Here is a 27,616-nt window from a genome sequence, read left to right on the forward strand (position 1 = left end):
AGTGAGGAAGGCCCCTCTCCACTCTCCCCGCTAAGTCTCACTCAGATTCGCGCTAATAAATCGGTACCGCAAGCGAACTCTGATACATAACGAAATGAGAGAAGTCGCAAATTCAACCGGAATGGTCAAGCAAATTATAGAAAAAAACCCGATCTCAATACGTGAAGTAGTCCTCTCGTTCGCTAGCTAAGTGGATGTAAGATACAAGCACCGAGGCAGACATGTGAGTGAGGAGGTCCCCCCTCACCAGGGCCGGCTGCCTCTCTCTCGGATTTGTGCAAATAAATCAATACCGCAAGCAAACTATGATACAGAGCGAAATGAGAAGAAGATGTAATGGCCGACTTCCTACCCAGCCGGCAGCCACACTACCAGGACCTGTGGCCTGGATGAATTACTGAGACTAATCTATTAATACCAAGGCGTACCTCTAACAAATAATAATTTTTCCCTCCTCCCCAATTGACGGTTAAAGACTAGCAAATGAAAGCAAATAAGTAAAATAAGTGTGGAATATACTAAATACAATACAATGACAAAAATACAAGAATATAAATCCGCAATATAAAATATATCAACTTATATAAATATATATACATCCTTCCACCAAAGCAGCTAAGTGAAACAACACCAGTATAATACAAAATCTCACCTGCCGCTGCAAACGTATAACAAACACAACACACAAATACAGTGGAACCTCGGTTTGTGAGCATAATTTGTTCCGGAAGCGTGCTCGCAATCCAAAGCACTCGTATATCAAAGCGAATGTCCCCATAAGAAATAATGGAAACTCAGATGATTCGTTTCACAACCCAAAACTATTCATATAAAAATGATTAATACAAAATATAAAGTAAAAATACATAAAATAAATTAACCTGCACTTTACCTTTATAATGAATCATGGCTGGTGTGAGTGAGTTTCTAAACTCTTGTGGGATTCCACCCAACAAGACGACACGCAGAAGAGCATCTTAAAGCAACCGCAGTCTCCCAGCGCTGTAGCAGTTCCACGTATAAGCGCATCCAAAAAGATCACAGACGTGCTATAAGCGCCTGCCGTTGATGGGTGATACGAGGAACATTATAAAGATCCTGCTACAATAAATAACCGCGCTGTTGTTGTTTCAAGCTGAATAAAGCTGGTGTTGTTAAAGTACTGAGACTCAGCTTCGTGTTTTGGGGCGCAAGACGAGGACTCGCACTTCACAGCACACACGTCACAATGCTGTAGCAAACCGTATACGCTCGTACGGATGTTGACTATATGAGTGAGGCACACAGACTCAGACGGAGAACAGGAGACGATTGCCCTCAAGAGAAGAGAGAGAGAGAGAGAGAGAGACGCACGCAAGCGAGCAAGATAAGGAGAGAGAGAGAGAGACTCACGCAAGCGAGCGAGATAAGGAGAGAGAGAGAGAGAGAGACGCACGCAAGCGAGCGAGATAAGGAGAGAGAGAGAGAGAGAGAGAGAGACGCACGAGCAAGATAAGGAGAGAGAGAGAGACACGCGAGCGAGAGAGAGAAGAACCATCAGCTCAGTTGTGATTACATGACGCTCAGCAGACAAAGTGTATCCATACTACTCGTATTGCAAGACATCGCTCGTTTATCAAGTCAAAATTTATTAAAAAATTTAGCTCGTCTTGCAAAACACTCATAAACCAAGTTACTCGCAAACCGGGGTTCCACTGTAATAGCGATGTATAAGAAGTGAATGACAATAAATGTGAAATTAAGTCCGGGTAAAATCACTGTCCAGAATACGGATGACTGATCAAAATGGATGTGTTTGAATCTCCCGAAAACAGAACGACCTCACCGTGCTTTCTCGGCGGATGGTGGAGTGTAATGTCCAACCCCGGGGTTTCTTGGCGATGATTGTGTTGATGTGATCTCGGCGGAGTGAGAATCAAACTGGAAGCAGGCGCGATGAAAAAAATAGCAGAATGATGTTGATCGGTTGTCAACAACCACAACATTTATTTCTATAGCACATTTTCATACAAATAATGTCGCTCAAAGTGCTTTACATGATGAAGAAAAGAGAAATAAAGGACGAAATAAGAATTAGAATAAGACAACACTAATTAACATAGAATGAGAGTAAGGTCCAATGGCCAGGGAGGACAGAAAAAACAAAAAAAACTCCAAATGGCTGGAGAGAAAAAAATAAAATCTGCAGGGGTACCAGGCCACGAGACCACCCAGTCCCCTCTCGGCATTCTACCTAACAGAAATGAACTGTCCTCTTTGTATTTATGGTTCTCATGGAACTTGAAACCTCCATCTCTCTCCTTTTTTCTTCTTCTTTCCCTCCTGATGGTTTTTAAAATGATGAACCGGATGCAACTGTTAAAATCCCGGTCCTGACGTGTCCAGGGGGTCGCTACCTCCCTGCAACACCCTTCCTCGTTTCTTATTACGGGGTACGACATTTAAACAGACACACATTAGTTTAAACGGGGTGCTGAGATGAGACGCGACTGGGTGAAACAACACAATACACAACAACACCTATGTGGCCCCGCTACAAAGTCGCAAATTCAACCGGAATGGTCACGCAAATTATAGAAAAAAACCTGATCTCAGTCCGTTAAGTAGTCCTCTCGTTCGCTAGCTAAGTGGATGTAAGATACACGCACCGAGGCAGACGTGAGAGTGAGGAGGTCCCCCCTCACCAGGGCCGGCTGCCTCTCTCGGTACCGCAAGCGAACTCTGATACTTAGCGTGATGAGAGAAGTCGCAAAATCAACCGGAATGGGCAAGCAAATGATAGAAAAAAAACCCGATCTCAATCCGTGAAGTAGTTCTCTCATGAAAAGCGGACAGACAGACATACAGACAGAGAGACATTGGATTTTATATATTATATATTAGTCAACCTTCAAAATAATGTGCAGTTAAAGTCTCAACAGCATTCTCATCATTTCTGGGGCTCAGTAGAGCCAGATGACTATAAGAATCTTCACCAAGCAGCTCTGAAAATGTCTGCTTTGTTTGGGTCTCCATACCTCTGTGAGTCTGATGTGAATGTCACGAAATCAAAGTTCAGAACAAGACGGACAGACGGACATTGAAATGACTCCAGAAGAGTGAACCTAAGGGGGCTCCACTCCACCACACACCTCAGTGCCAGTCATCTAACTAACTAAACAACACATCACACATGTAGCTGAACATGTGAATAAAGTGACACAGTGGCATGTGACAAAATGACAAATGAAGAAGTCATATCGGTGGATTTGCAATTGCATTGTTTTGTGTTGACAGCATTCATGTTTTAATTCAATGTTGAGATGAGATACACTAGAAAATGCAGACAGATGTACAAAATGCACTTGCAGGTGAGCTAAATATTTTTTTGTGATGGGTTGAAATAAGCTATGAGAATAAACGTTAGAAAACATGAGGAGTTCTCTGCCATTTTCATTTTGTAAAAGTAGCTCTCAGGGGGGGAAAAGTAACTGATGCCATGCTGATGTCTGTACTGTGCCAGCTCTGACTCACCTGCAAATCTAACTTAAAACACAGACTTGTCCTTAACCCGGGTACTGCCTGTACTTTCTCCACAAAAGCATAAAAATAAAGCTTTTCTTGGCCACCCCTACAAAGTACATGGGGTAACTAAGAGAGCGCTGATAGCTTATTGTCACACCCGGAAACACACACTGAGGTGAGGTGAGCTAAGATTAGCCAGACCGCAGGCCTGCAGATCACTCAGATTACCTTCTGAGGTCTGTAGAAATGGGAGATTGGTTTTCCTTTCCTCCAATGCCAGCTGGTCTTAGTTGAGCTTAATTTACTTTAATTAATTTAACATTACCATAATTAGGAACCTTAAGAATCTGAAAGTTTGCAGGGATTTAAAAAATGATTAATGTCTATGTCTGCTTTGTTTTATTTTAATTACATTATATTTGTAAATGGGCACAGCATTCTGGAACCTGCACACTGAGAAGTCGGACGTAATTTACAATAATCCAAGTTCAAATTAATTCAACTGAGCCAATGTGGTGGCTGCACTTGAGACAAAGTTTTTGAAATTGGAAATTCATTTTCTCTCACTTTGTGGTGTGCAGGGGTGGTGCTTGTGTGTAAAATCGGCACATAAACCCAATTTATTTCTACACTTGATTAAGCTGACGCCTCTTGGATTCACATTTCTGGAGGAAGCTGTTATTTTATTACATGGATCTATCTATCTATCTATCTATCTATCTATCTATCTATCTATCTATCTATCTATCTATCGTATAGTGCCTTTCATATCTATCTATCTATCTATGTATTATATAGTGCCTTTCATATCTATCTATCTATCTATCTATCTATCTATCTATCTATCTATCTATCTATCTATCTATTGTATAGTGCCTTTCATATCTATCTATCTATCTATCTATCTATTGTGGACTGGGTCCCGGACACAGGCAGACGGACATCGTAAGTTCCACCACACACTATTTATTTACAATATTTACAATTAGAATGTGCACAAACCCCAGTGCCTTTTGCACCGATTCCCCAAAGTCCATGCCACACTCTCAGTCACTGTGCCTCTATCTTGACCGCCTCCCGTCCTCTCGCCAGCTCTGTCCTCTTCCACCCGACATCCACTATCGACTGAAGGGAGGCGGCTCCTTATATGGGAACCCGGATGGGCTCCAGCTGCTTCCCGGTAATCAGTCATGGCCACACCCCAGTGTGGCAGAAGTGCCGGCTGCACACCCGGAAGCCGTCCGGGTGTCCCCTGTTCTCTTCCTCAGGCACCTGGGCGCCTCCTGGTGGTGGCCACGGGCCCCTGCAGGGTTGGGCTTCCAAGCCCTCTACCCGTGGCCCCCAATACGACCAGAGCGATCGCCCCCTTGCGGTCTGGAGGAGGCAGAAGCCCTCCTCTGGTCCTCCTGGGTGTCCCGGCTGGGCTCCAGCCCCGACCGGGTCCCACACGGGATACTCCGGCATCGGGGTGCCGCCTGGCAGTGGCCATGGGTCCCTACAGGGCTGGGCTTCCAAGCCCTTTACCCGAGGCCCCCTATATAACCAGGACGGACGCCCCCTCACGGTCCTAGGCGCCCCGGCCGGGGACCACACTATCTATCTATTTATCTTTTAATCTATCTTTCTATCTATCTAATGGAAACACCACCTGTCTATACAGCAAATCCTGCCGACTACGCCAAGTGCTTTGTAGTGGAATCACACCACGATCCTATCTATCTATCTATCTATCTATCTATCTATCTATCTATCTATCTATCTATCTATCTATCTATCTATCTATCTATCTATCTAATGGATCTATTGTAAAAAGACAAAAGGCACAAGATAAAGGGTCTCGGGGACCCGAAATCAAACCCTGCATATTGAGGTATGCAGAAGGCATAAAAGAAAACATGTGGTACTACACAATTTTGAGATGTCATCAGTTCTCAGGTCGGTCTATCTTAATATGGCATTGTTTTCCTTTATGAGGAATTCTGGGAGGAAGAGGCTGGTCCAGGTTGTCTGACCCTGGAAGTGACGTCAGAATGGGAGAGATGTCAATCTTCCTTTCTGCATAGGGAAAATGAGAAGAGAGTGTGTTATGTGGAAGAAAATTTAATACATACACCCCCCACTGGAATGTCCCAATTTATGCAATAAAACACACACACACACACACACACAGGCCGAAGAAAGCGTCAATCATTATTCTTTATCTAAATCTTCGAAGAGGTAACAAGTGTGTTACATGTTAGCCACTTATTAGTCACATTGCTACAAAGGAAAAAATGTCTTCAGGCTATTTTTATACAATTCATTGATTAGGTCACTTTTCTTTAAAAGGAATTCATTAGAAATTCAGAAAACTTTTAACATGATTGGTTACACCTAGTTGCTAACAGGACATGGCAGATGTTGACACCTTAGATGACCAGAATTTGATTGATAGTCCTGTTTGTTTAGGATGCACGTGACTTTTTAAATGTATTATTTTTATTCTTATTTTATTAGATGTGCGAATTTCACAAAGAAGAGAAAAGAACAATGGCCTATATACATTATAATCCAGCTTGGTTCAAAACAGGAAACACATTTTATCATAGTGAATAAAAATAACAGCGTCAACTTTTAAGCATAAGCTCAGAAGGATATGAGACTCAGAAACATGCCAGGTGCACACACAGAGCAGGGTTCAAATTTAACTCTTACAGTTATTAGACAGAGCCCCCTCATGTCTCGGCAGTAAATTACACTTACCGAAGCCCTTAGGTTGTTCCCCAAGCACACACATGTGACACTATCTATCTATTATATAGTGCCTTTCACTCTATCTATCTATCTATCTATCTATCTATCTATCTATCTATCTATTAATTATATAGTGCCTTTCACTCTATCTATCTATCTATCTATCTATCTATCTATCTTGCACAATGTATGTAAATCTCTTTATATCTCAGCACTTTTCAATTAACACTCAAAACTGACTTAGAGAAAGATCATTTCTCCTCCTGAAGGCAATACTACTACTACTACTACTACTACTAATAATAATAATAATAATAATAATAATAATAATAATTGCTCAGTGCTAGCAGCAAAAGAATACACTCATTGACATAATCGGATAGCTAGCTGCCTGTACTGGTCTTTGCTCCATGAGCTTGGCCTCCCACTGCCTGACACAGCCTGTAAAGGTTGTTAAGTTGGCGAACGCTACTGTTTTCATACAATATGGCTGTGAACTCCAATCATACCACTGGGGCCTTCCAACCAGACATCATTCTCCATGACAGTAACATAAGGCGATGTCTGCTCTTTGACGTAGCCATTCCTGGTGATACAAACGTCTCAGTTAAAGAGGCTGAAAAGTGGAGCAAATACAAACATCCTGACACAGAGATCTCACGCATGGCGAACACAAAGGAATGTGTGACTCCGGTCATCAAAGGTCTCCAAATGTATCTGAAAGAATTGGCAGATAACGCAAGTGTTGACCAGGTGCAGAAGAACACCTTCCTGTGAACGGCCCATACCGTACTTCATAAAGTCGTGACCATTGGTCAGTAGGAGCCTGGCAGGTTCCTAGATAAAAAAAAAAAAAACAGCAGAAACTGGGAAAAAAAATATGACTACTACCGCTACTAAATAGTAATAATTAATTTGAGGAATGCTGGGTGGTCTCGTCCATTCTGCCCCCTGCTGTGCAATTTAACTACGCAAGGACTCTTGACCCCCGGTGGTGGTCTACTGAGTACGGCTACTGGGGCCAGCCAATCCCTGGCATGCTTTCGCTAGCGGTGCTTGAGCCACACCCCTCCTTGGGTGGTTGCCATGACTTGAAAAACGTAAACAATTATGCAGACCCGGATTCCTAGATGTTTGGAGCATCTGCCACTTAAAGCCAGCTATTCAAAGACAACCTCAGTTATTTTGAACAACAGGCTGATTATAGTGTGTAAGCTTGGCTGATCAATAGCTCATCCAAGTTCAATATTCTTCTTCATTTGATTTCCTTTCAAGTGGCCGAAAAAAAAAAAAAAACACCCTGCTTGAATAGGCGAGCCTTACTGAAACAGAAAAGAGCTGCTCTGCTTGTTCCGAAAGTTTGATTTGAGCATGTCTTGGAGCGACTGTCATATTGGTTTCAATGGATTCTAATTATGATGCATTAGCAGTAACAGGAATTGAATGGCTGATGTCATTTAGTCAATTAGCTGAAAACATGGACTCTGCCAAAGGGATAATGGGAGGGATTAGCGTTTAATGGAATGCACCTGGAGAAAATGATGACTGGCAGCCCGTCTACAACACGTGTGTTCTCTGGAGCTGAATAAACACACACGCGTTCGACTGATACTTCCAGAGATGCCCATCGGCACTGGCACAGCCATCTATAGAACCAAGTGAGCGTTGGAGAAATAAGCCGAAGAGCTGACTTGTCATTTAGTAAGAGCACAACAAAACATGGTAAACTCAATGAGTTCCACCTGAGGCTTACACATCATCCATAATGGGGGGTCTAACGTGACAAACTCTACAGTGTTCTGGACTATTTAAATTAGTGACTGGCCACATGGTTAGGCATGTCCACCTAAATGTCACTTGTCACCAGAACAGCTTGAAACTATAAAGCGTAGCACAGGGGCTGCTGTTTGCTTTCTCCTTTGTCTCTTTCTATTTGTAAAGTACACCATCTACCAAACCAATCACCTCTTAAACAATAACTCCGCAAGTTGTCCTTGGTGGGCTCATATTTCTTCTGTGTTTTACCTCCCACCGAGATGTGCAGGTTAGATGGCAACTCTAAATTGACCCTACTGTCAGTGTGTGCATCGGTGGACCCTGTGGTGGACATGGCCAGTCTCCAGGGCTCTTTCTGGCCTTGTTCTACATGGATAGGCTCCAGCCCACCTACCAGCCCCCAGTAACCCTGAGCTGGATTAACTGAGTGTCGTGATTCAGTGCAATCTAAATGGCAAAAGGGAATGAGACCCCTAAAAGTGTTCAGGAGTCCGAAAACAGAGCAAAATGAGTGTGAAGCATCCTAAAATTACCACAAAGGCAGGGCCACAACCTAAACAGTCTGCCCAAGGAGACTCCATCCATATCCAGTTATACTTAAAAGTGCTAACTGTAGGCATCCAACTTGTCAGACCCCAAACAAGGTGAGCTGGCAAAATAACAAAAAAAGTCCCAAAGTGTAGTACAGGATCCACAAGAGGAAGGATGACCATAAATCCCTGGCTTGTGTACAAAATGGCAACCCGGAGAATCTTTCTAAATGAAGTATCTAATAGAAAAAAATAGAAGAATACACACAAAATGCTCAAAAGACCAAAAATGAGCAAAAAGATGAATTGTCTGAAAGGCAATCCTATGCAAGCAAGACCTAATCCATAATCCAGAAGACAAGAATAGAAACAGAAGCAAAATAGATAATAATAATAATAATAATAATAATAATAATAATAATAATAATAATAATAATAATAATAATAATAATAATAATTAATCCATTCATCCATCCATCCAACCCACTATATCCTAACTACAGGGTCATAGGGGTCTGCTGGAGCCAATCCCAGCCAACACAGGGCACAAGGCAGAAAAACAAACCCCAGGCAGGGCGCCAGCCCACCACAGGGCACACACACCAGGGACAATTTTGGATCGCCAATGCAACTAATCTGCATGTCTTTGGACTGTGGGAGGAAACCAGAGCACCCAGAGGAAATCCACGCAGGGAGGACGTGGGAAGCGAACCCGGGTCTCCTAAATGTGAGGCAGCAGCGCTACCATTGCACCACCATGCCACCCCAATAATAATAATAATAATAATAATCAATCAATCAATCAACATTTATTTATATAGCACATATTCATACAAAAAAAATGTAGCTCAAAGTGCTTTACAAAATGAATAGAAAAATAGAAGACACAATAAAAAATAAACATAAGTCAACATTAATTAGCATAGAATAAGAGTAAGGTCCGATCAAGGACGCAGGTGGAGGGTTTCAGTTGAGAGATTATACTATGTAATTCAGGTAAATCTATCCTGGTGAAAGCATTTAATTTGTTTATAATGGAGTACCGGGGCTTTGAAGGTTCTGCAGTGTTGGGGAGATATACTATGTTATCTCTAATATCATTAATTTTTTGATTGAAAAATACAGCAATGTTCTCACAGGTTTCACTGGAAGTATTCTGGGGGCATTCCTTTGTGTTACTTGGGTTTAACAGGTAATAATAATAATAATAATAATAATAATAATAACAACTCCTGCACAAACTGAATGTTCTCCTGCTCCTGAACCTGCTCTGCTCTGGCTAAATATCTCAGGGTCGATGATGTCAGGGTGGCCCAACATTTTAATATAAAGTTATTTAGAGAAACAGTACATAATTACAAACATCACAGAAAATATATTAGAATATGAAAAATGATCATTCAAAAACAGCAAAACAACAATGAAACACATAAACAAACATTAATACATAACAAAAAGCCCCATCAAAGAGGCCAGGGCCCCTCCCTAGCCTATCCAGAAAGGCCTCACCTAAGGCAGCCTGATCCTAATACTCTACTGGCTGGCTTCGGCCTACATGGGCCTAAAATGGGTTTTGACTTCAAACGTTCAGTACCAGAATCAGGATCACATTTACTGGCCAAGTGGGCACACATAGAAGGATTTTGCCTCCATGTTTGTATCTTTGATTCTCCACATGGCAAACATACACATGATAAGCTCCCACCTGAAAAAAATACAAAACAAGAATTGTAAAAATATGTCTGTATAGAGCAAGGGAGTGTAAGAAATGCAGAAAAAGCCTGAATTAGTGTAACCCCCCCTAATTTGGGTGTAGTGATTTACTTCATTAGGTAGAATTACATAATAAACAAGAATAGTTGTGCTATATATTTGAAGTATTAAAATATGTGCTCTAAAGGGTTCACAAACTTTCAAGCACAACTGTAGATTCAACAATAACCTCATTTATTTGGAACCTAAAACATCCACGCATCAAAAGAGCGACCCTACAAAGACAAAAGGCAGAAGGCGGCATGGCTCTACCTAACTTCCAGTTTTATTACTGGGCGGCAAATATACAGTCGATAAGAACCTGGACACAAATAGAAGAACATACACAGGCTTGGACCGCAATAGAAGTAAAATCCTGCAGTACTTCTTTGTATTCCCTGCTCTGCGCTCCAATAAACACACGTTATCGGCAATACACTAATAACCCAATTGTGCTCCACTCACTTAGAATCTGGAACCAATGTAGAAAGCATTTTAAGACGGAGAAGCTTCTTTCTGTGGCAACCCTGCAAAAGAACCACCTCTTTCAACCCTCACAAACATATGCAGTTTTTAATATCTGGAAAAAATTTGGAATTAACTTGCTTAGAGATCTTTATATAGACAACGTCTTTGCATCCTATGAACAATTACGTTCCAAATTTAACATTCCAGCTACAAATTTCTTTCACTATCTTCAAATCAGGAACTTTGTTAAACAGAACCTTCCAGATTTTCCTCATCTTGCACCCTCATCCACGCTGGAAAAATTATTGCTCAATTTCAAGGAGTCAGACTCCATCTCTACAATATATAAAATCCTTTTACAATCCCTTCCTTTCAAAGATCCAAGAGGACACTGGGAAAATGACCTCTCAATTAATATATCAGAAAAGGAGTGGAAAGTAGCAATGCAGAGAATTCACTCAAGCTCCATATGCAAAGCATACAATTATACAACTCAAAATTATATATCGAGCACATCTGTCTCGACTAAAACTCTCCAAAATGTTTCCAGGGCGAGATCCAACCTGCGAACGTTGCAACCAAGCCCCAGCCTCACTGGGTCACATGTTCTGGTCCTGCACCAAATTAACATTATTCTGGACAAAAAATTTTAATTACCTCTCAGCCAGTCTTGGACTCACAATCCCTCCTAACCCATTAACAGCTGTGTTTGAGGGTCTTCCAGATGGGTTTAAAGTGGAGAAGGACAAACAAACTGTGATTGCCTTCACTACACTGTTGGCACGCAGACTTATTCTGATAAACTGGAAGAACCCAAACTCTCCTCTTTTAAGTCAGTGGGAAACCGATGTGTTATATTGTTTAAAATTGGAAAAAATCAAATACTCAGTTAGAGGATCTGTGCAGACTTTTTTCAAAACATGGCAGGATCTAATCAGTTATATTTTGAAATGAGTTTATAAAGCACAGAGAATTTGTTGATTTAGGTATTTTTACAAGCCTTAAATTTTACACTGTTTGGCTTGCTCTCTCTCTCAAGGGTGGGGATCGATCTGTTCTTAGCATAATTCTTTTTTTTTCGTAAAACTTGATTGCTATGTATTGATTGTAATAAAATTAATAAATAAAAAAATATATATATATATGTGCTTCCGTGTAAAGTCTAATAACAGACATTTAGCATTTGTCACCCTCTGGTGAAGGTCCACAGGGGACTAGACCCCTACTAAAGGATCAAAAATAACATCATATTCAAGATCATAAGCCTTGAAATAGTCAGAAACGATACCCCACACATTTTTGCTTAAAAGTTGTCATTTTTAACCTTCTGTGAGTTTCCAGTTAGAGAGCAAGGACCACCGGTAGAGAATCAATATCAAAAATATGATCATATTCATGATCGGCAACCTCAAACTGGCATGAAACAGCACTCGACATGCCTACATTACCAATGTAGATTTCTGTCAGTTTTGTGAAAACGAGTAACTTTAACTCCTTGTGTCCCATTAAAGGAGGAACCCCTGGGGTTGGGTTTGTTTGAAGTGGCCCACACACCTTCAGGTCCTTCTGATCATTTCTGATGAAGACACCTATTGGATTGCTTTTTATCATAAGGTGGTGCTTTCCTGTACAAAATGTAATCCAAAAATACCCCCCCTTGCATCAAGGGGGCTAAAAATAGGGGGAAGCCCCTGAAACCTTGACATCTTTCATAACTAAACATCATGATGAGTCAAACGGCAGTACATATGCAGGGATTTTCTCATACCGAGTTAGTAGGTGCCGGACAAAAATAAAAATCTGAAGTGATTTTTACAAACACAAAAAGAAAAATGAAAAACGCAAAAGTTGAAAAATGAGACGAAAAGCCTTTGCCTAAAAGGTCATCCACAGAGCAGTTAACCACAGAGCCAACGTTTCTTTAATGGAGAAAAGAGGACGGGTGACTCGATGGGCTTGATGTGCCCTCTTTTGGTTTTTTTTTTGCTGGGCTGCGTGACTCCTCCACGAGTTAAATTCCTGTTTTTGTTGATGCACTTCAGCTACAGAAAATATGCAGAACAATAGAAGTCTGCCAGTTTCTTCTCATCCACAAAGTTATTTCAATTAAAAACTGCATTTTAAGCATGCTTTTCATGACACGTCTCACTTCTAAAATCACTTAAGACGCAAACTAAAAATGAAACTGGGCTGCCGGAGCGGCGGACTGCAAAGGCGAAAACAATGCAAATGACGGCTCTCTATGGGAATAAATGAAACCAATTAATAACGGTGACCAGAGCTGCTTACGTCGGAGTTATTCCCACAGACCGCCGTTATGTATATTACTTTTTAGGCTTCAAGCTATTTTTGAATCTATTGTTCCATGAGCTTTTGTTGGAGTCACAATTCATCGCTGCCGCGGTTGCCTTTTCCTGTTGTCAGGTTCATTCTGCCGTGATGTCGATGTGTTTGACGCTCGATGTGGGGCCTTCGAGCCTTTAGGCTTTGGCTCACAATGGGCTTTGTGCTTAGAAATGAAAATGTAGCCACCGATGAATTCATAAAATACTTACAGGTACAGGACTTGTACGGGGGTGAGGACTGAGCCAGACCACCCGTTGATTTATGGAATGGATTCCTCTGGAGAATATGGTGCCGAGACACCTCACACATACAGTTAAGAACTCCCATGTATAGCCTGGTAGGGCATGGGTGGGCTAAGTGACTCGGTTAATTGGTGGGGACTGAACGACATAAGCTGTGGTTTTATAAAGCACCTTTTACAAAGCACATTCTGGAGCACTTTACAGATATAAAATGTATTTGATATATAGAGTGTATATAATGTGGGCATCAGATCTTTGAGTGACCAGTGAGGTGGGCTGAGTAGTGACACTCTATGGCACCTTTACCAGAAGAATCAGGTCCCAAGGCACCTCACAGATACAGCTAAGCATTCCCGTGTATGTTCTGGTGAGCCATAGGTGGGCTAAGTCCCTTACTGTACTAAGGTGGTGGGGACTGAAGAACGTAAGCTGGGGTTTCATAAAGCACTTTTTCTTGGAGACCAACATTCTTCAGCATTTTACAGATATAATAAATATTCGATATATATACATAGTAATTAAAATGTGGGTATGAGTTGTTTGAGTGAACCAGTAAGGTAACTGAACCTGAGTGGTCTGAGTAGTGACATTAAATACTTGGAGAATAAGGTCCTAAGGCACCTCAAAGAAACAGGAAGCATTCCCATGGAAATGCTGGTGAGCCATAGGTGGGCTAATTGACTTTTGAACAACATACGCTCCTTTTCTTGGAGACCAACATCCTTATGCACTTTACTGATATAATAATAATTTGATTGATATACTGTACATATATATATAAGGGCGGCACGGTGGCGCAGTGAGTAGCACTGCTGCCTTGCAGTTAGGAGACCCTTAAGGGTTCGCTTCCCGAATCCACCCTGCATGGAGTTTGCATGTTCTCCCCGTGTCTGCGTGGGTTTCCTCCCAGAGTCCAAAGACATGCAGGTTAGGTGCATTGGCGATCCTAAATTGTCCCTGTGTGTGTGCCCTGTGGTGGGCTGGGATTGGCTTCAGCAGACCCCTGTGACCCTGTAGTTAGGATATAGCAGGATGGATAATGGATGGATGAATGGATTGATATACAGGATGGTCCAGATCTAATTATGCAGATCCAGATCGTCAAGATGACTTTGATTTATGCGGGAACGATTCCAGTTTGGTGCAAAGACGATTCTTCATGTCGTCATTTCGCACACTTCTCGATGGTCTGGGATTTTTCTGGTGATTTTCTATGTAGTAAAATTAATAAGTTATAGCGTACTGAAAATTGCATAATTAGATCTGGACCACGCTATATATATATATATAGGGGTGGCGCAGTGGTAGCGCTGCTGCCTCACAGTTAGGAGACCCTTAAGGGTTCGCTTCCCGGGTCCTCCCTGCATGGAGTTGGCATGTTCTCCCCGTGTCTTCGTGGGTTTCCTCCCACAGTCTAAAGACATGCAAGTTAGGTGCATCCTAAATTGTCTCTAGTGTGTGCTTGGTGTGTGTGTGTGTGCCCTGCGGTGGGTTGGCACCCTGCCCGGGGTTTGTTTCCTGCCTTGTGCCCTGTGTTGGCTGGGATTGGCTACAGCAGACCCCCGTGACCCTGTAGTTAGGATATAATGGGTTGGATAATGGATGGATAGTATTAGTTGTTTGAGTGGCCAAGTAAAGTGACTGACCCTTAGTGGGCTGAGTAGTGACATTATAAGGCACCTCACAGATCCCATGTATGTTCTGGTGAGCCATAGGTGGGCTAAGTGACTCACTAAGGTGTTGGGGACTGAATGACATAAGCTGTGGTTTTATGTAGCTCCTTTTCTTGGTGACCAATGTCATTGATCACTTTACAGATACAATACGTATTTTATATATAAAGTATATAAAATGTGGGTATCAGTTGTTTGAGTGACCCAGTAAGGTGGGCTGAGTAATGACATTATATGTTGCCTTTTCTTGGAGAATCAAGTCCCAAAGCACCTCACAGATACAGCTAAGCATTCCCATGTATGTTCTGGTGAACCATAGGTGGGCTAAGTGACTTGGTAAGTTGGTGCCCGTGCGCTGCCATAGCCAAGCTTGGAAGGCTTCCTCCTCCTTCCTCTGTCTGACGGCTCCCTTTACCGCTGGCGCCCACCACCGGGTTCGAGGACTGCCACTGCACTTGGCACCAACGAGCTTACAACAGCAGCTCAGCTCAGCTGCCTCAGCAATCGGATCGTGGAGCACGGACTTAGCCATTCAGAGCTTGTCAGTATCTCCCCAGCTTTTCCTGCCTCCTATGACTATGAATTGAATAAGCAGGTACGGAAAAATAAAAGAGCGAATGAACTCAAACAAAGTGAAGCATTTCATAAAGCATGTGTCTATACAATGTCGCGCACTGACTTTTATTGTCCGTGGCCGTCCCGTGTCCCCCGTGTTCTCGCCCACCTCCACTACTCGGTCTTTGTGTGACCCGTGTAGCGTGTCAGTGCAAACTCATTTTGTATCTTTAAAATTTACCCAAGTAAACAATATTAAAAATGAAGTGCCGTAAACGTGGTGACCTTTGCAGCACATTAATTTTGAAGATTTCCTCTTGCCCTTGTAAAGTTCATATGCAATTTAATTTCATTTGACACGCTCTTAATTCCATGATCTCTGCTAATGTCAAGTGAGCCTGATGTGCCTTTAATGAAACACACACAAGGTTTGTTTCTTTTGTTTGCCCTTCCGTTTTCTATCAGGTTGAGGGTGGCTGGGTAAGGAAAGGCTGCTGTCTATTCCTGCCAGGAGCTGGGAGCCCCCATGTGTGATGCCAGTCCATTGCGAGGCTCGCCCACCCATGAAAGAACACCCGCATAATATCTTTCGGGTTTCACCAGAGACAAGCCACACAGACACAAAGAGAACATGCAAAGTCCAGACCTGTGGTGACCGAGAGCCGTGACTTGAACCCAGCACTCTAAATCCGTGAGGCAGGGTGTGGTATAGCGGGTCCACAGCTCAGGTTAGAAAGGGCCACTTTATAAATAAATAATCGCGGCTTAGCGAGGAGACGTGGTGGTGTGTGGCCGTGCGGTTCTTGGGGAATGTGTGGTGTGGGCGTTTCTGGCCTAAGTGCACAGGTGAGAAACCGTCCACATCCGTAATTGTTCCCAGGAGCTGCAGATTGCCACTGCTGCCACGTCCTCTTGATAAATAGAAGCACGAGGCGGCTAAGGAAAAAAAAAAAGAGATGAAAGACAGAAACGGAGATTGCAGGAAGCAGTGAGCAGCATGAAGAGAGAGAGAGCGCCGGTATGAGCGAGGCAGGCAGCTGGAAGGTGAGCCCCGAGAAGGTTGTTTGGCCAACACTTGGTGGGGCAGAAGGAAGCAGTCGCTCCAGCTGAGCGATCATGGAGCTGGAGTGACCGGAGAAGAAGGGCGGCTGGCCGCGTAAGGCCAAGAAGGCATCGGGAGTCGGAAGGATTGGGTGTAGAAGCCCCAACGTGAGCGTCCTGGCCGTTTGGTTTAATGCCAAGTGTTGATCGGGAGAGCGGAATCGAAGCCAGGGATCAGGGAGCCTCCAGATCAGACATGTGGAGAGAAGACCAGCTGTAGAAGGGCGGCTTTCCTGTTTCGTGGACCAGAAGGGAGAAGCAGGAGAGCCGCCAGGTAACAGAAGCACCAGGCGTTGTGTAGTTAAGAGACTGCTTCCAGCATTGTTTTAACCTCGTTTTAAAGGATTGTTTTTTTTTCTATATATTGGATTTTTTTTACTTCCACAATTTCACTCATTTAATGACTTTGAAGGCACTGCTCTAATTATTTGATTGTTGTTTTGTTTGTTGATTTTTAATAAAAGCACTTTCCACTTTTGTACCATCCCCTTGCTATGTTGTGCCTAGCTCATCGGTTACTTTACTGACAGTCTACGTTTCAAGAGCTCCCATAAAGATGGATGGGAGCATGGAGCGAACCCGCATTGTCACACAGGGGTAGTGACCACTGTGCCACTTTCTGACATTTTCATACATGTATAGTAATGGGGGGTCTACTTAACAGAGACACATTTGTGAAATCAGACCAGCAGTTTCCCATTTCTTCATCTGAACGCACGGTGGATTTAGAAAGCATTCACACCCCTTCCCGTTATTGTGTTGTAGTTTGAGTTTTCAATGGATACATTGGCCATTCTTACCCATCCATCTTCTTCTTATTCTTTCGGCTGCTCCCATACCAAACCATGAATGTGTTAGATGTCGAAATCTCGCATTACAAATAAAGCAGGAGTTGCCAAAATCATGAAAATTAGTTGTTGATCTATGAGGAAAATTTGTCCTGACTTAAAAACAATTTAACATTTTTCACAACCATTCTTCTTCTTCTTCTTTCGGTTGCTCCCATTAGGGGTTGCCACAGCGGATCATCTTCTTCCATCTCTTTCTGTCCTCATCATCTTGCTTTGTCACACCCATCACCTGCATGTCTTCTCTCACCACATCCATAAATCTTCTCTTAGGCCTTCCTCTTCTCCTCTTGCCTGGCAGCTCTATCCTTAGCACCCTTCTCTCATTATACTCAGCATCTCTCCTCTGCAAGTGTCCAAACTAAAACCAAATTAACATCATTCTGGACCAAAATCTTTAAATGCCTGTCAGACAGCCTTGGGGTCACAATCCCTCTTAACCTTTTAACAGCTGTGTTTGGTGAGCTCAAAGAGGGGCTTACAGTGGACAAGGACAAACAAACTGTAACGGCCTTTACTTCACTATTAGCATGTTGACTTGTCTCACTCAAGTGGAAGAATCCTAACCCGCCTCTTTTAAGTCAGTGGGTATCTGATGTTATAAAATTTGAAAAAAACAAATTCGCAATTAGATGATCCGTTTGATCCGTTCAAAATTTTTTTAAAACCTGGCAGGACCTAATCAATCACATTTTAGAATAAGCTTTTATATTGGGGAGAAGGATTCTCTTCCCTCTTTTCTACTCTTAAAAGTTTTACTCGAGCTGTTGGCCTTCCCCTGTTTCTCATGGGTGAAGGTTAAACTGAATTTAGTTTTATTAAGTTTGACTCGTTTGCCTGGAATGTTACATGCATTTAATAAATCCAACAAAAATAACAGTGCCTGAGTAATTGATGCGCTTTTTGCAGTTCCTAAACTTAAAGTGCTACCCAGTATTATGTAGAAGCCCCTTTGGCGGAAACTCCATCTTTGAGTCTTCCTGGGTAAGTCTTCTACAAGCGTTCCGTGCCTGGATTTGCACAGTTTATCCCATTCTTCCTGGTGATTCTTCCTGAAGCTCCGTTAGAATGGACGGGAAGCGTCTGTAAGCTGCCATCTTCAGGCCCCTCCACACACGTTCTAAGGGGTTTAATTTTGGGACACTCAGAGTCTTGTCCTGAAGCCACGCAAGCGTTGTCTTGGCAGTTGGCTTCACGTCACCATCCAGCTGAAAGGTGAACCGTCACCCCACTCGGTGGTGGTGTGAACTCTGGAGCAGGTCTTCTTCAAGGGCATCATTGTATTTGGCTGCATTCATCCTTACCAACCTTCCTGTGCCTGCCACTGCGAAGTGCCCCCATAGCATGATGCTGCCACCATCATGTTTCACCGTAGGAATGGCCTTAGGCTGGTGGTGGGCAGCATCCTGGTCTTCGCCAGACATACTGTTTGGAGTTCTTCTCAAAGAAGTTTGGTTTTTTTGCTTTGTGCCCTTCCCCACCATAACCTATCATCTATGAGCGAGGAGCGAAAGCCTTTAGATTCATCAAGAATTTCGATCTCTGGTTTTCGATGGATCTCGACGTTTTAGGGTCCCCTGATACCGATGCTGGGTGTGCGTCTGTCAGTGTGTCACGGTTTCTTGAGGACGATCTAGAGCTGAAACACCTGGATGGAAAAATACCAAACTGGAAACTTAAGTCCACTATGAGATGTCGATGTGCCGATTCGTTTTTGAGGCAAATCGTACAAGAGAAAGAAGCCCTCTAAAGGAACCCTCAAATACGCAATTCTGCAATTCAATAGGAATTCTTCTCTTCAATTGCTATCGTAATGACCTATTTTATGATCAGAAAGATCAGCATCAGAACAATTATGGAAATGTTATAGGATAGTGCAGGTAACTTGGTTCCCAGGGTGCACTGATGCTTACATCCGAGTTTTTGTTTCATCAGACCAGAGGATCTTCTGTCCTCCTCCTCTCTTAGTACAAGTGGGCTATCAAATGCCTTTTACTCAAGAGTGGCTTCCATCTAGCCACTCCACCACAAACATCTGATTGATGGAGTGGTACTGAGATGATTCTTCCATCTTAGCAGAGGACTTCTGAAGCTCTAATAGCGTGGCCCTTGGTTTCTTGGTCACCTCCATGATCAATACACTTGTTGCCTGGTTCCTCAGTTTGGACAGATGGCCAACTCTAGTAAGTGTTCTGGTGGTCCCAAATGTCTTCCATTTCATTTCATATTTCTTGACTGTGCTCCTGGATATAGACAACACTTTCGAAATGGTTCGCCAGATCTGTGCCCCACAACAGTTTGATTGGTCTACAGAGAATTCTCTGGACTGTGTGGTTTGGTTTTTTGTCCTAACATGCAGTATGACTTGTGGGACCTTCTATAAAGAGGTATATGTGTGCCTCTCTGAAGGATGAAAGGAATCAATTCATTTGGCCACAGGTGGACTCCAGTCATGTTTTAGAAACATCTCAAGAAGAATTACAGCAAACAGGATGGAGCTGAGTACAATTTGGAGGAGCCACAGCAAAGGCTCTACATAGTTCTAGGATTGAGAGATTTCAGTTTTTGAATTTTTAATAAATCTGCCAACCTTTCTTTTTGCGATCGAACCTTTCTGAAGACACGTCATTATGAGTGTAGATTGATGGAAAAAAGGTAAATGTATCTATTTTAAATTCGATCTACAACACATTAAGGTCTGCAGAAGGTGAAGGGCTCTGAATTCTTTCTGAATCCACCGTGAAAGATAATTCAGCTCACTTTGGCACAAAATAGGAGCAATTGAAATGGCCGAAACAGATGGAGTCGCCGAGGAGGACCCGTCCCTGAAAGCATTAAATCGATGTCAGAATGCCGCTGTGAATAGGGACCCGAGGATTAGAGCTCCCCTTGAGCCGCACAGGAGAGGCAGGTCAGGGAAGAGCAGACTTGAAAAAGCCTGCATACTCGTAAACCTCTGATGGCTTTGGATAATGTGCCTTGTACGTTTCTGAGCTGCATCTCAGAGGATTAGACCGCAGAAACAGGCTCTTGTGTGAGCTCTCGTAACGGCTTGTGGCAAAATAATGATTTGGATATGCGCTAGCTGGCTATCATAGCGGACATTCAATTGATCACATAAAGCCAAGTCTCACCAAATGAGGATTTTGCCCAGAGACACTAATCAATCAAATCCATGAATAAAATAAACAAGAGCTTGGCCCTGAATCCCGAGGATACGTGAAGTGTAAAGAATCCTAAAGTCGAGGATTTCAGGCACGCAGCTCACCTCTGCAGAGTCTGCCAGGAGACAGGGGGCCAAACGCGGCATTCAGTGTCGAGCTGCCGAGTCATCAGATCGCAGCTTACATAATGTGCAAGAAAAGGAGCGTGTCAATGGGAAAACAATCCCACCCCGCGCCACTGTCTTCATTTAGGCCTTTTCTGAGACATCACTTCTTGATGCATTTTAATGAAAAAATAATTGAGTGTAAATAATTATCTTCATAAATAGCATGCATAAGAAGAAGGCTGAATTAATCCCAGGAATGTTCTGATAAAATATCACTGTGGTAGACGAGTCATGGCGCTCTCTGAAACAGGCCTTTGAAGAGACACAGCAGATAGATAGATAGATAGATAGAGTGGATTGTGGTGTGATTCTACAATAAAGCAATTGGCATAGTCGGCAGGATTTGCACTGTAGATAGGTAGTGTTGCCACTAGACAGACAGGCTGATAGATAGATAGATAGATAGATAGATAGATAGATAGATAGATAGATAGATAGATAGATAGATAGATAGATAGATAGATAGATAGATAGATAAATAAAGTGGATAGATAAATAGTGTCATCCACCGAGAGAAATGCACAACATCTAATTATGGAGACAACAGTAGTTCCAGATGACTACAGGCCTGTGGGGCAGTGGGCAGCAGAAAGTTCAGAGTCCGGACACTGCAGGGGTAGAAGCTGCTGCAGAACCTACCAGCACTGATACAGAAGTTGTGCTGCCTTCTTCCATACAGAAGTGGGATGAAGAGACCATGGGAAGCGTAGGAGGGGTCCTCCACCATGCTGTTGGCTTTGCAGACGCAGCACTTAATGAACACGTCTTTGTTGTAGGGTTCGAGGAGTCCCAGTGATCTGTTCTGCTCTGTGGATTATCAGAGATCACGGCCTCTGTTGTTCCCAGATGGTGTTTCAGCCGGTCAGATCTCCCTCGCTGGTGCCTCAGTAGAATGTGGTGAGAATGGGGGGGTTTGGGTAGGTTTGCCACCAAAGAAAGTGGAGATGCTGCTGCTGCACCTTCCTGGCTATGGAGGTGGATAGTTACAACACTACGGCCATGTGGCGCATTTCCCTAAGGGTGATCCGGCTCGTAGGACCCTCATTGCTGGGGACCCGAGTGGCCGGACTAGGCCACGGGGACGCCGACGTAACACCTAAATGCGGCAGATAGAGGGTCACTGCGTGTCTACCTGGGGGGGTTGCCAATCAGGATCCCGAGTTGTTTCGTCGTGTGGTGGGTGCAGTAACACGCTGTACCAATGCATGCTCCCGCACCTGACCTGACCTGTCCTTTTGCACTTGCACCAGTCTGCCAGTTATTGTATCTCCATTTCAGATTGCACCCTTGTGTCATCAGCAAACTTTAGCAGAGAGTCATGACTCAACAAAGTGAACAGAAGTGGGCTGAGTAGGCAGCTCCGGGGGACACGTGTGCACAGCATGACGGTGCTGGAGGTGATGTTTGTGATGCGGACTCCCTGGGGTCCAGGATCCTGTTGCCTAGGGAAGTGTTGCTGCCTATCAGCTTCCATATGTGTTTTTCAGGTTGATGGTGTCAAATGCTGAACAGAAGTCAATGAGCAGCATTCTAGTGTTTTAAGTGTCTCTTTTGTCCAGCTGGGACAGGACCAGATGAAGAGTTGATGATATGGCAGCATCTTCAAGTGGAAGGCTTCATTATTACAGCGCAAGACACTTTTGATCTTGCTGTCTCGAGCTCCTTCCATAACTGGTCTTTTTCAACTCTCTGAAATAAAGCTAAAAAATACGAGCACATGAAATGAGAAGTGGACAAGAGTTTAAGAAAGAGGAATGAATTTTAAAAAGCATGGGTGCCCTCTAAGAGACGTCTGTCTCGGCTCCTTATACTTTACTACCCCAAAAAACTCAAGTCGGTGACAGCTCTGGCACACAAAGCTGGATTCCTGCGCCACCCATTCCCTCACATCAGCTTGAGAATTCTGCAGACAGACCTCATTTGGGTCTCTGAAACGTTCACGTGCGTTTCCTCATTTTCATTTATATAGACTGCTGAGAGCAGGACAGCCGGTCTATCCGTGTGGCGCCTGAAAGTGACAGGCAGTACAGGACCCTCTCCGGCTATTACATTTTCCATTACCTTTTTTATTTTCCTTCCTTGGGCTCCATTCTGAACCAATAACAGACACGTAATGCTAAAAGCCTGGCACGTCGATGCGCCTTTTTTTTTCCGTTGCCTTCCAAAGAGATTTGTTTAATTGCCATTGGAATGCAAGGGAAAACAAAAAAATTTACAAGAGCAGCCTGAAACGAACACCCTGAAGCATAAAAAGATATCAAAAATAAGCAAAAAACACAAACTGTAAATTAGCCGGAAGGGAAACTTCTTACCTTAAAATCAAAATGTAATGCATTCTGTCAGGCTCACGCTGGCCAATCAGGGCCCATAAGAACATCAGCAATTTGGCCAATGAGACGAGACCGGCCACTCCGTCCAGCTCAGGCCTTTACCTAATAGCTCAGCTCTGAGGCTTCAACTGAAAAGTGCCAAGTAAATTGTCTGAATGTCATGTCATTTTTACTTCATTTGAAAACAGAAATCCTAAAATGCTGCTTTCGCTTTGTCTGTCTGGGGTATTGAGAGTCGTTTGATGGGGAAAACAATAGAATTTAAATGATTTTAGCACAAAGTTGCAAAATGTGAAAAGACTAAAGGGGTCCAACTGCGTTCCAGAGGAACCGAGGTCCGACTTCAAGAGGGCAGCATTGGCGTTCCTTGCCTCCGTGTACTGACGGCAGCCATTCCCCAAATTGGGAAGAGTTCATTATCGGCTCATCCGATAAGATGATGAGCTCATTATCCAATAAAAAAAAAAGAGAAGGCTAAGAAGCCGCAGTCACCATCCATGTCCCAAGACCAACTGAGTACCTCCGCCCTTAATAAGACTTCCAGAAGCCACGTAATGAGCAAAGCATCTCTGATACGGTGAGCTTCACTTAGATCAGGGAAAGGGGACGTTCGGTCCTCGGGGGGGGCTTCATCGACTAGCGCGTCTTCTTAGAGGCCTCTATCTGAACTTCTTGCCTTATTAGTTTCCTAGTTAAGTTGGGTTGGCTTTTAAATTACTCGGGATTGTCAGGTTTTATTATTATTATTATTATTATTATTGTTATTTTTTAATGGTGTCGTGTATTGCCGCAAATGCATGTTATCTAGTATTATCACTTTATAGAATCGGGTCCTGTTTCTTCTGTGGTTTGGACGACAAAGTCTAGTTGTGCTTCACTCTCAGCAGTGTCAAATCCAAGTCTGCCGGACCTGAGGCTCCGTCACATTTTCCTCATCGTCAATCAACCATTTTTTTCGGTCTAGGGCATCTTCGGGGGCATCTTCAACTTGATTCGACCAAGCTAGCGTTTCTTTGAGTTCCACATGGCTGTTAATCGTAGGGCCATCTTGGCCACCGAGTTGCTGTCGCTCCGGACTTTGTGATCACACCATTGAAATCATCTTCCGTGCATCTTCTCATTGATCAGAATTGCGGACGTCTTCGTTCATGACACGGAAATAGCATCCGCATCTCCATGACGCGAAATGTTTGCTCGTACTTGGTGGAGAACTTCGTACATGGCCACCGATCGAATGACTGATCTGTAGACCTTTGACATGAGGTATTTTGTAATCTTGCGGTCACATAGTATTCCCGTGACTTGACTCCATTTCCACCATGCTGCATTAGCTTGCACCTGAACATGTGGAAGGGTGTCGCCAACCGAGCAGACGAGCAAACCAAGATACTTGAACTTGGCGGCCTAATGACGGTCACGCCATGTCTGCCATTCTTATCTACTACAGTCTCTTTAATACTGTTGGGTGGCTTCTCAACCCTGAATTGGATTATGCGGCTTTCTGAATATTAGTGAAAGGTTGCACCAGTGTGTATCTGAAAAGTAAAAAATGTTAAGGTTATTTCCATACTGGAATAAATCAAAGAAGGTAAAAGATGTCCACACCTTGTTCACTTGACCCTTCTCTGGTTTCCAACATTTATTAACCCTTTATGGTATTTCTTTAAGATGAAAGCTATGTTACCCTAAAATTACTCTTCCACAACGGTTATATATTTGCTAATCTAGAGATGGATGTCCTTAAATGTTCTGGATTTTAACTAAAACAGAACTGAGGTTGTGAGGTTTTGGTCCTTCTGAAGTTTCTGGTATGATTGCTAGTAGTTTTGTTCCCTGCAACAGTGCTGGACATCATCAGTTAGGCTGTGATTTTGGACAGCAGTCATAAACTGGACAAACAGATAAATTCCGCTGTTAAAAACAGCTGTTTTTTTTTTTACATTTCAGACTGTTTGCAGAGTTAAAGCCGTTCCTTTGCTTTTCTTTGCTTTTGCTTGCTGATTACTGCCATTCTCTGTATAGAGGGCTCAGCTGGTCCCTTCTGTTTCATCTACAGCTCGGTCACAATGCAGCCCGCCTGGCTTTTAACGATAACTCAGAAGAGAGTGCATATTAGGGTTGCATTTCCAGACTCCATTTCCCATGCAACCCTGCAGGTGTCCTAATCGGCCATGTGAGGGAATGACCTGCTCCTAGTGAGTCCATTTTTCCAGTCCTTCCATCATGGCCTCCTGCCTGGGTATGAAACCTTCTGTTATCCCTGCCAGGATGCCCGTCCTTCCTCCTGCGCACCCACAATATATATATTTATTCATTTATTTGCCTATTTGTGAATTTATGTTTTTAAAGCCCTTGTGCTCCATGGGCAGAGCTCTAAGAGGTGGGGTTATTATGACATCACACCTGTGGGCCTGCCCTACATCTTTTCATTCTGCTGGATCAGACGGATTCCCTCAGGTTATCGCCGAGTGTTGTTTGGTGTTTGTTAAGTATTGGCTTTTTTTCCGGATTTCTTCTGGTTTTTGTGGATCTTGCTTCTCTTTTTAGACTCTGATTTCTGGGTTCTGTATTGAGATTTGTTGGCTCTGGGTTAGTCTTGCTGAGCCACATTTATAATATAGAATCATGGGTATATTTTGCTGAAAACTGGGTGGGGACAAGGTGTGTCACATTTATAAACCAAACTGACTCCTCATGATGGTATTGTTCAAAGTCAAGATCTATCTATCTATCTATCTATCTATCTATCTATCTATCTATCTATCTATCTATCTATCTATCTGTCTGTCTGTCTGTCTGCCTGCCTAGTGGCAACACCACCTATCTACAGTGCAAATCCTACCTACTATGCCAATTTCCAATTGCTTTATTGTAGAATCACACCACGATCCAATCTATCTATCTATCTATCTATCTATCTATCTATCTATCTATCTATCTAATGGAAACACCACCTGTCTATACTGCAAATCCTGCCGACTACGCCAAGTGCTTTGTAGTGGAATCACACCACGATCCTATCTATCTATCTATCTATCTATCTATCTATCTATCTATCTATCTATCTATCTATCTATCTATCTATCTAACCTTGCTTTCTCTTTGTTTTTTTCCAGATGTACATCCAGACGACCACCCTCACGATATCCATGAATTTAAGTGCATCTGTAGCCCTGGGGATGCTGTACATGCCAAAGGTGTACATCATCATCTTCCATCCAGAACTGAATGTCCAAAAAAGAAAGAGGAGCTTCAAAGCAGTAGTTACAGCTGCCACAATGTCCTCACGACTATCACATAAACCCAGCGACCGACCGAACGGAGAAGCTAAAACAGAACTTTGTGAAAACGTGGATCCCAACAGTAAGTATGGCCGTTATGTTGACCCAGCACCTTCTGCCAGCACCAGACCGTTAGACACAGTTTTATATTATTAACTATATTTACTTAGCTCTTTTCTAAACACTCAAAGAGCTTTACATAGACAGTGGAGGACCACCACCACCCCTACTAATGTGTAGCGCCCATCTTGATGAAGGCAGACATTTTCGTTCCAGTACACCCACCATACATTAGCTATTTGATGGTAAAGGGAAGCCAGAGATAGACAGCTAGAGACAGTTGGTGATTACGGGGGCCTAGAATGGACAAGGCTAGGATGGGTAACTTAACCAGAATATCGGGATTCACTCTACTCTTTCCAGAAGTTGCCCAGGAATCTTTTATGGCAGTCAGGGCCCCAGTTTACACTTACATTACCTATTTTTTCAGTACAGTGTCCTCATCACTGCACTGGGGCATTGGGGGTCCCCAAACAGACCACAGGCTAGGTGCCCCCTGCTGGCCTCACTGACACCTCTTCCAATTTTCACTCTTTAGTTTGTGGTTGTCTGAGGTAATCACGGCTCGATAATTGCAATGAATGTAGGGGTGCCAACTCCCCTATTTACTTCCAAATCAAAAATAGAAAACAGCGCCCAATGGTGCCATTACAAATAGAAATGTCACCCTCTTGTGTATTAACAGAAATCTGCTTCCTGTTAAGGTTTATTTGTGTTCAAGTTCACGTTATTTATTTTTTTGATGATTTTCATTTGATTATTAAATGGGAATCACCTACCCATCCCATCTCTGTATCATCATAATATATACAATATATTCATGATACATTTATTAGGCTGCCCATACAAAATAAAGCGATGCAAGCGTCCTACATATTAGACACACTCATTTTAAAATAAGTCAAGGATGATGGAAGGTGTTACGTGCATGTAAGGGCTTTCTGCCTGACAAAAAAAAAATAAAAAATACGCTATGAATAATGTAAAAGTTGAGCAATGCATAGAATAGCCAAACAAATGACTGGGACCCTAGGCAATAAATGAGGAGCAGTCCTTGAAATATCACCTGCAATGTCTACACGAACA

At 43.0% G+C, this 27,616-nt stretch overlaps 1 protein-coding gene across 1 annotated transcript in view; it reads left to right on the forward strand.

The window, feature by feature from the left end:
• LOC120540243 (metabotropic glutamate receptor 7) overlaps positions 1–27,616 on the forward strand; it is a 477,153-nt gene that overhangs the window by 425,179 nt on the left and 24,358 nt on the right. Inside the window, exon 9 of the mRNA XM_039770817.1 lies at positions 26,306–26,552. Within this exon, the coding sequence (XP_039626751.1) occupies positions 26,306–26,552 (247 nt within the window). The remainder of the gene's footprint in view (positions 1–26,305; positions 26,553–27,616) is intronic.

This window comes from Polypterus senegalus, chromosome 12, assembly GCF_016835505.1.
Source record: "Polypterus senegalus isolate Bchr_013 chromosome 12, ASM1683550v1, whole genome shotgun sequence".
In the NCBI taxonomy this organism is placed as follows: domain Eukaryota; kingdom Metazoa; phylum Chordata; class Cladistia; order Polypteriformes; family Polypteridae; genus Polypterus; species Polypterus senegalus.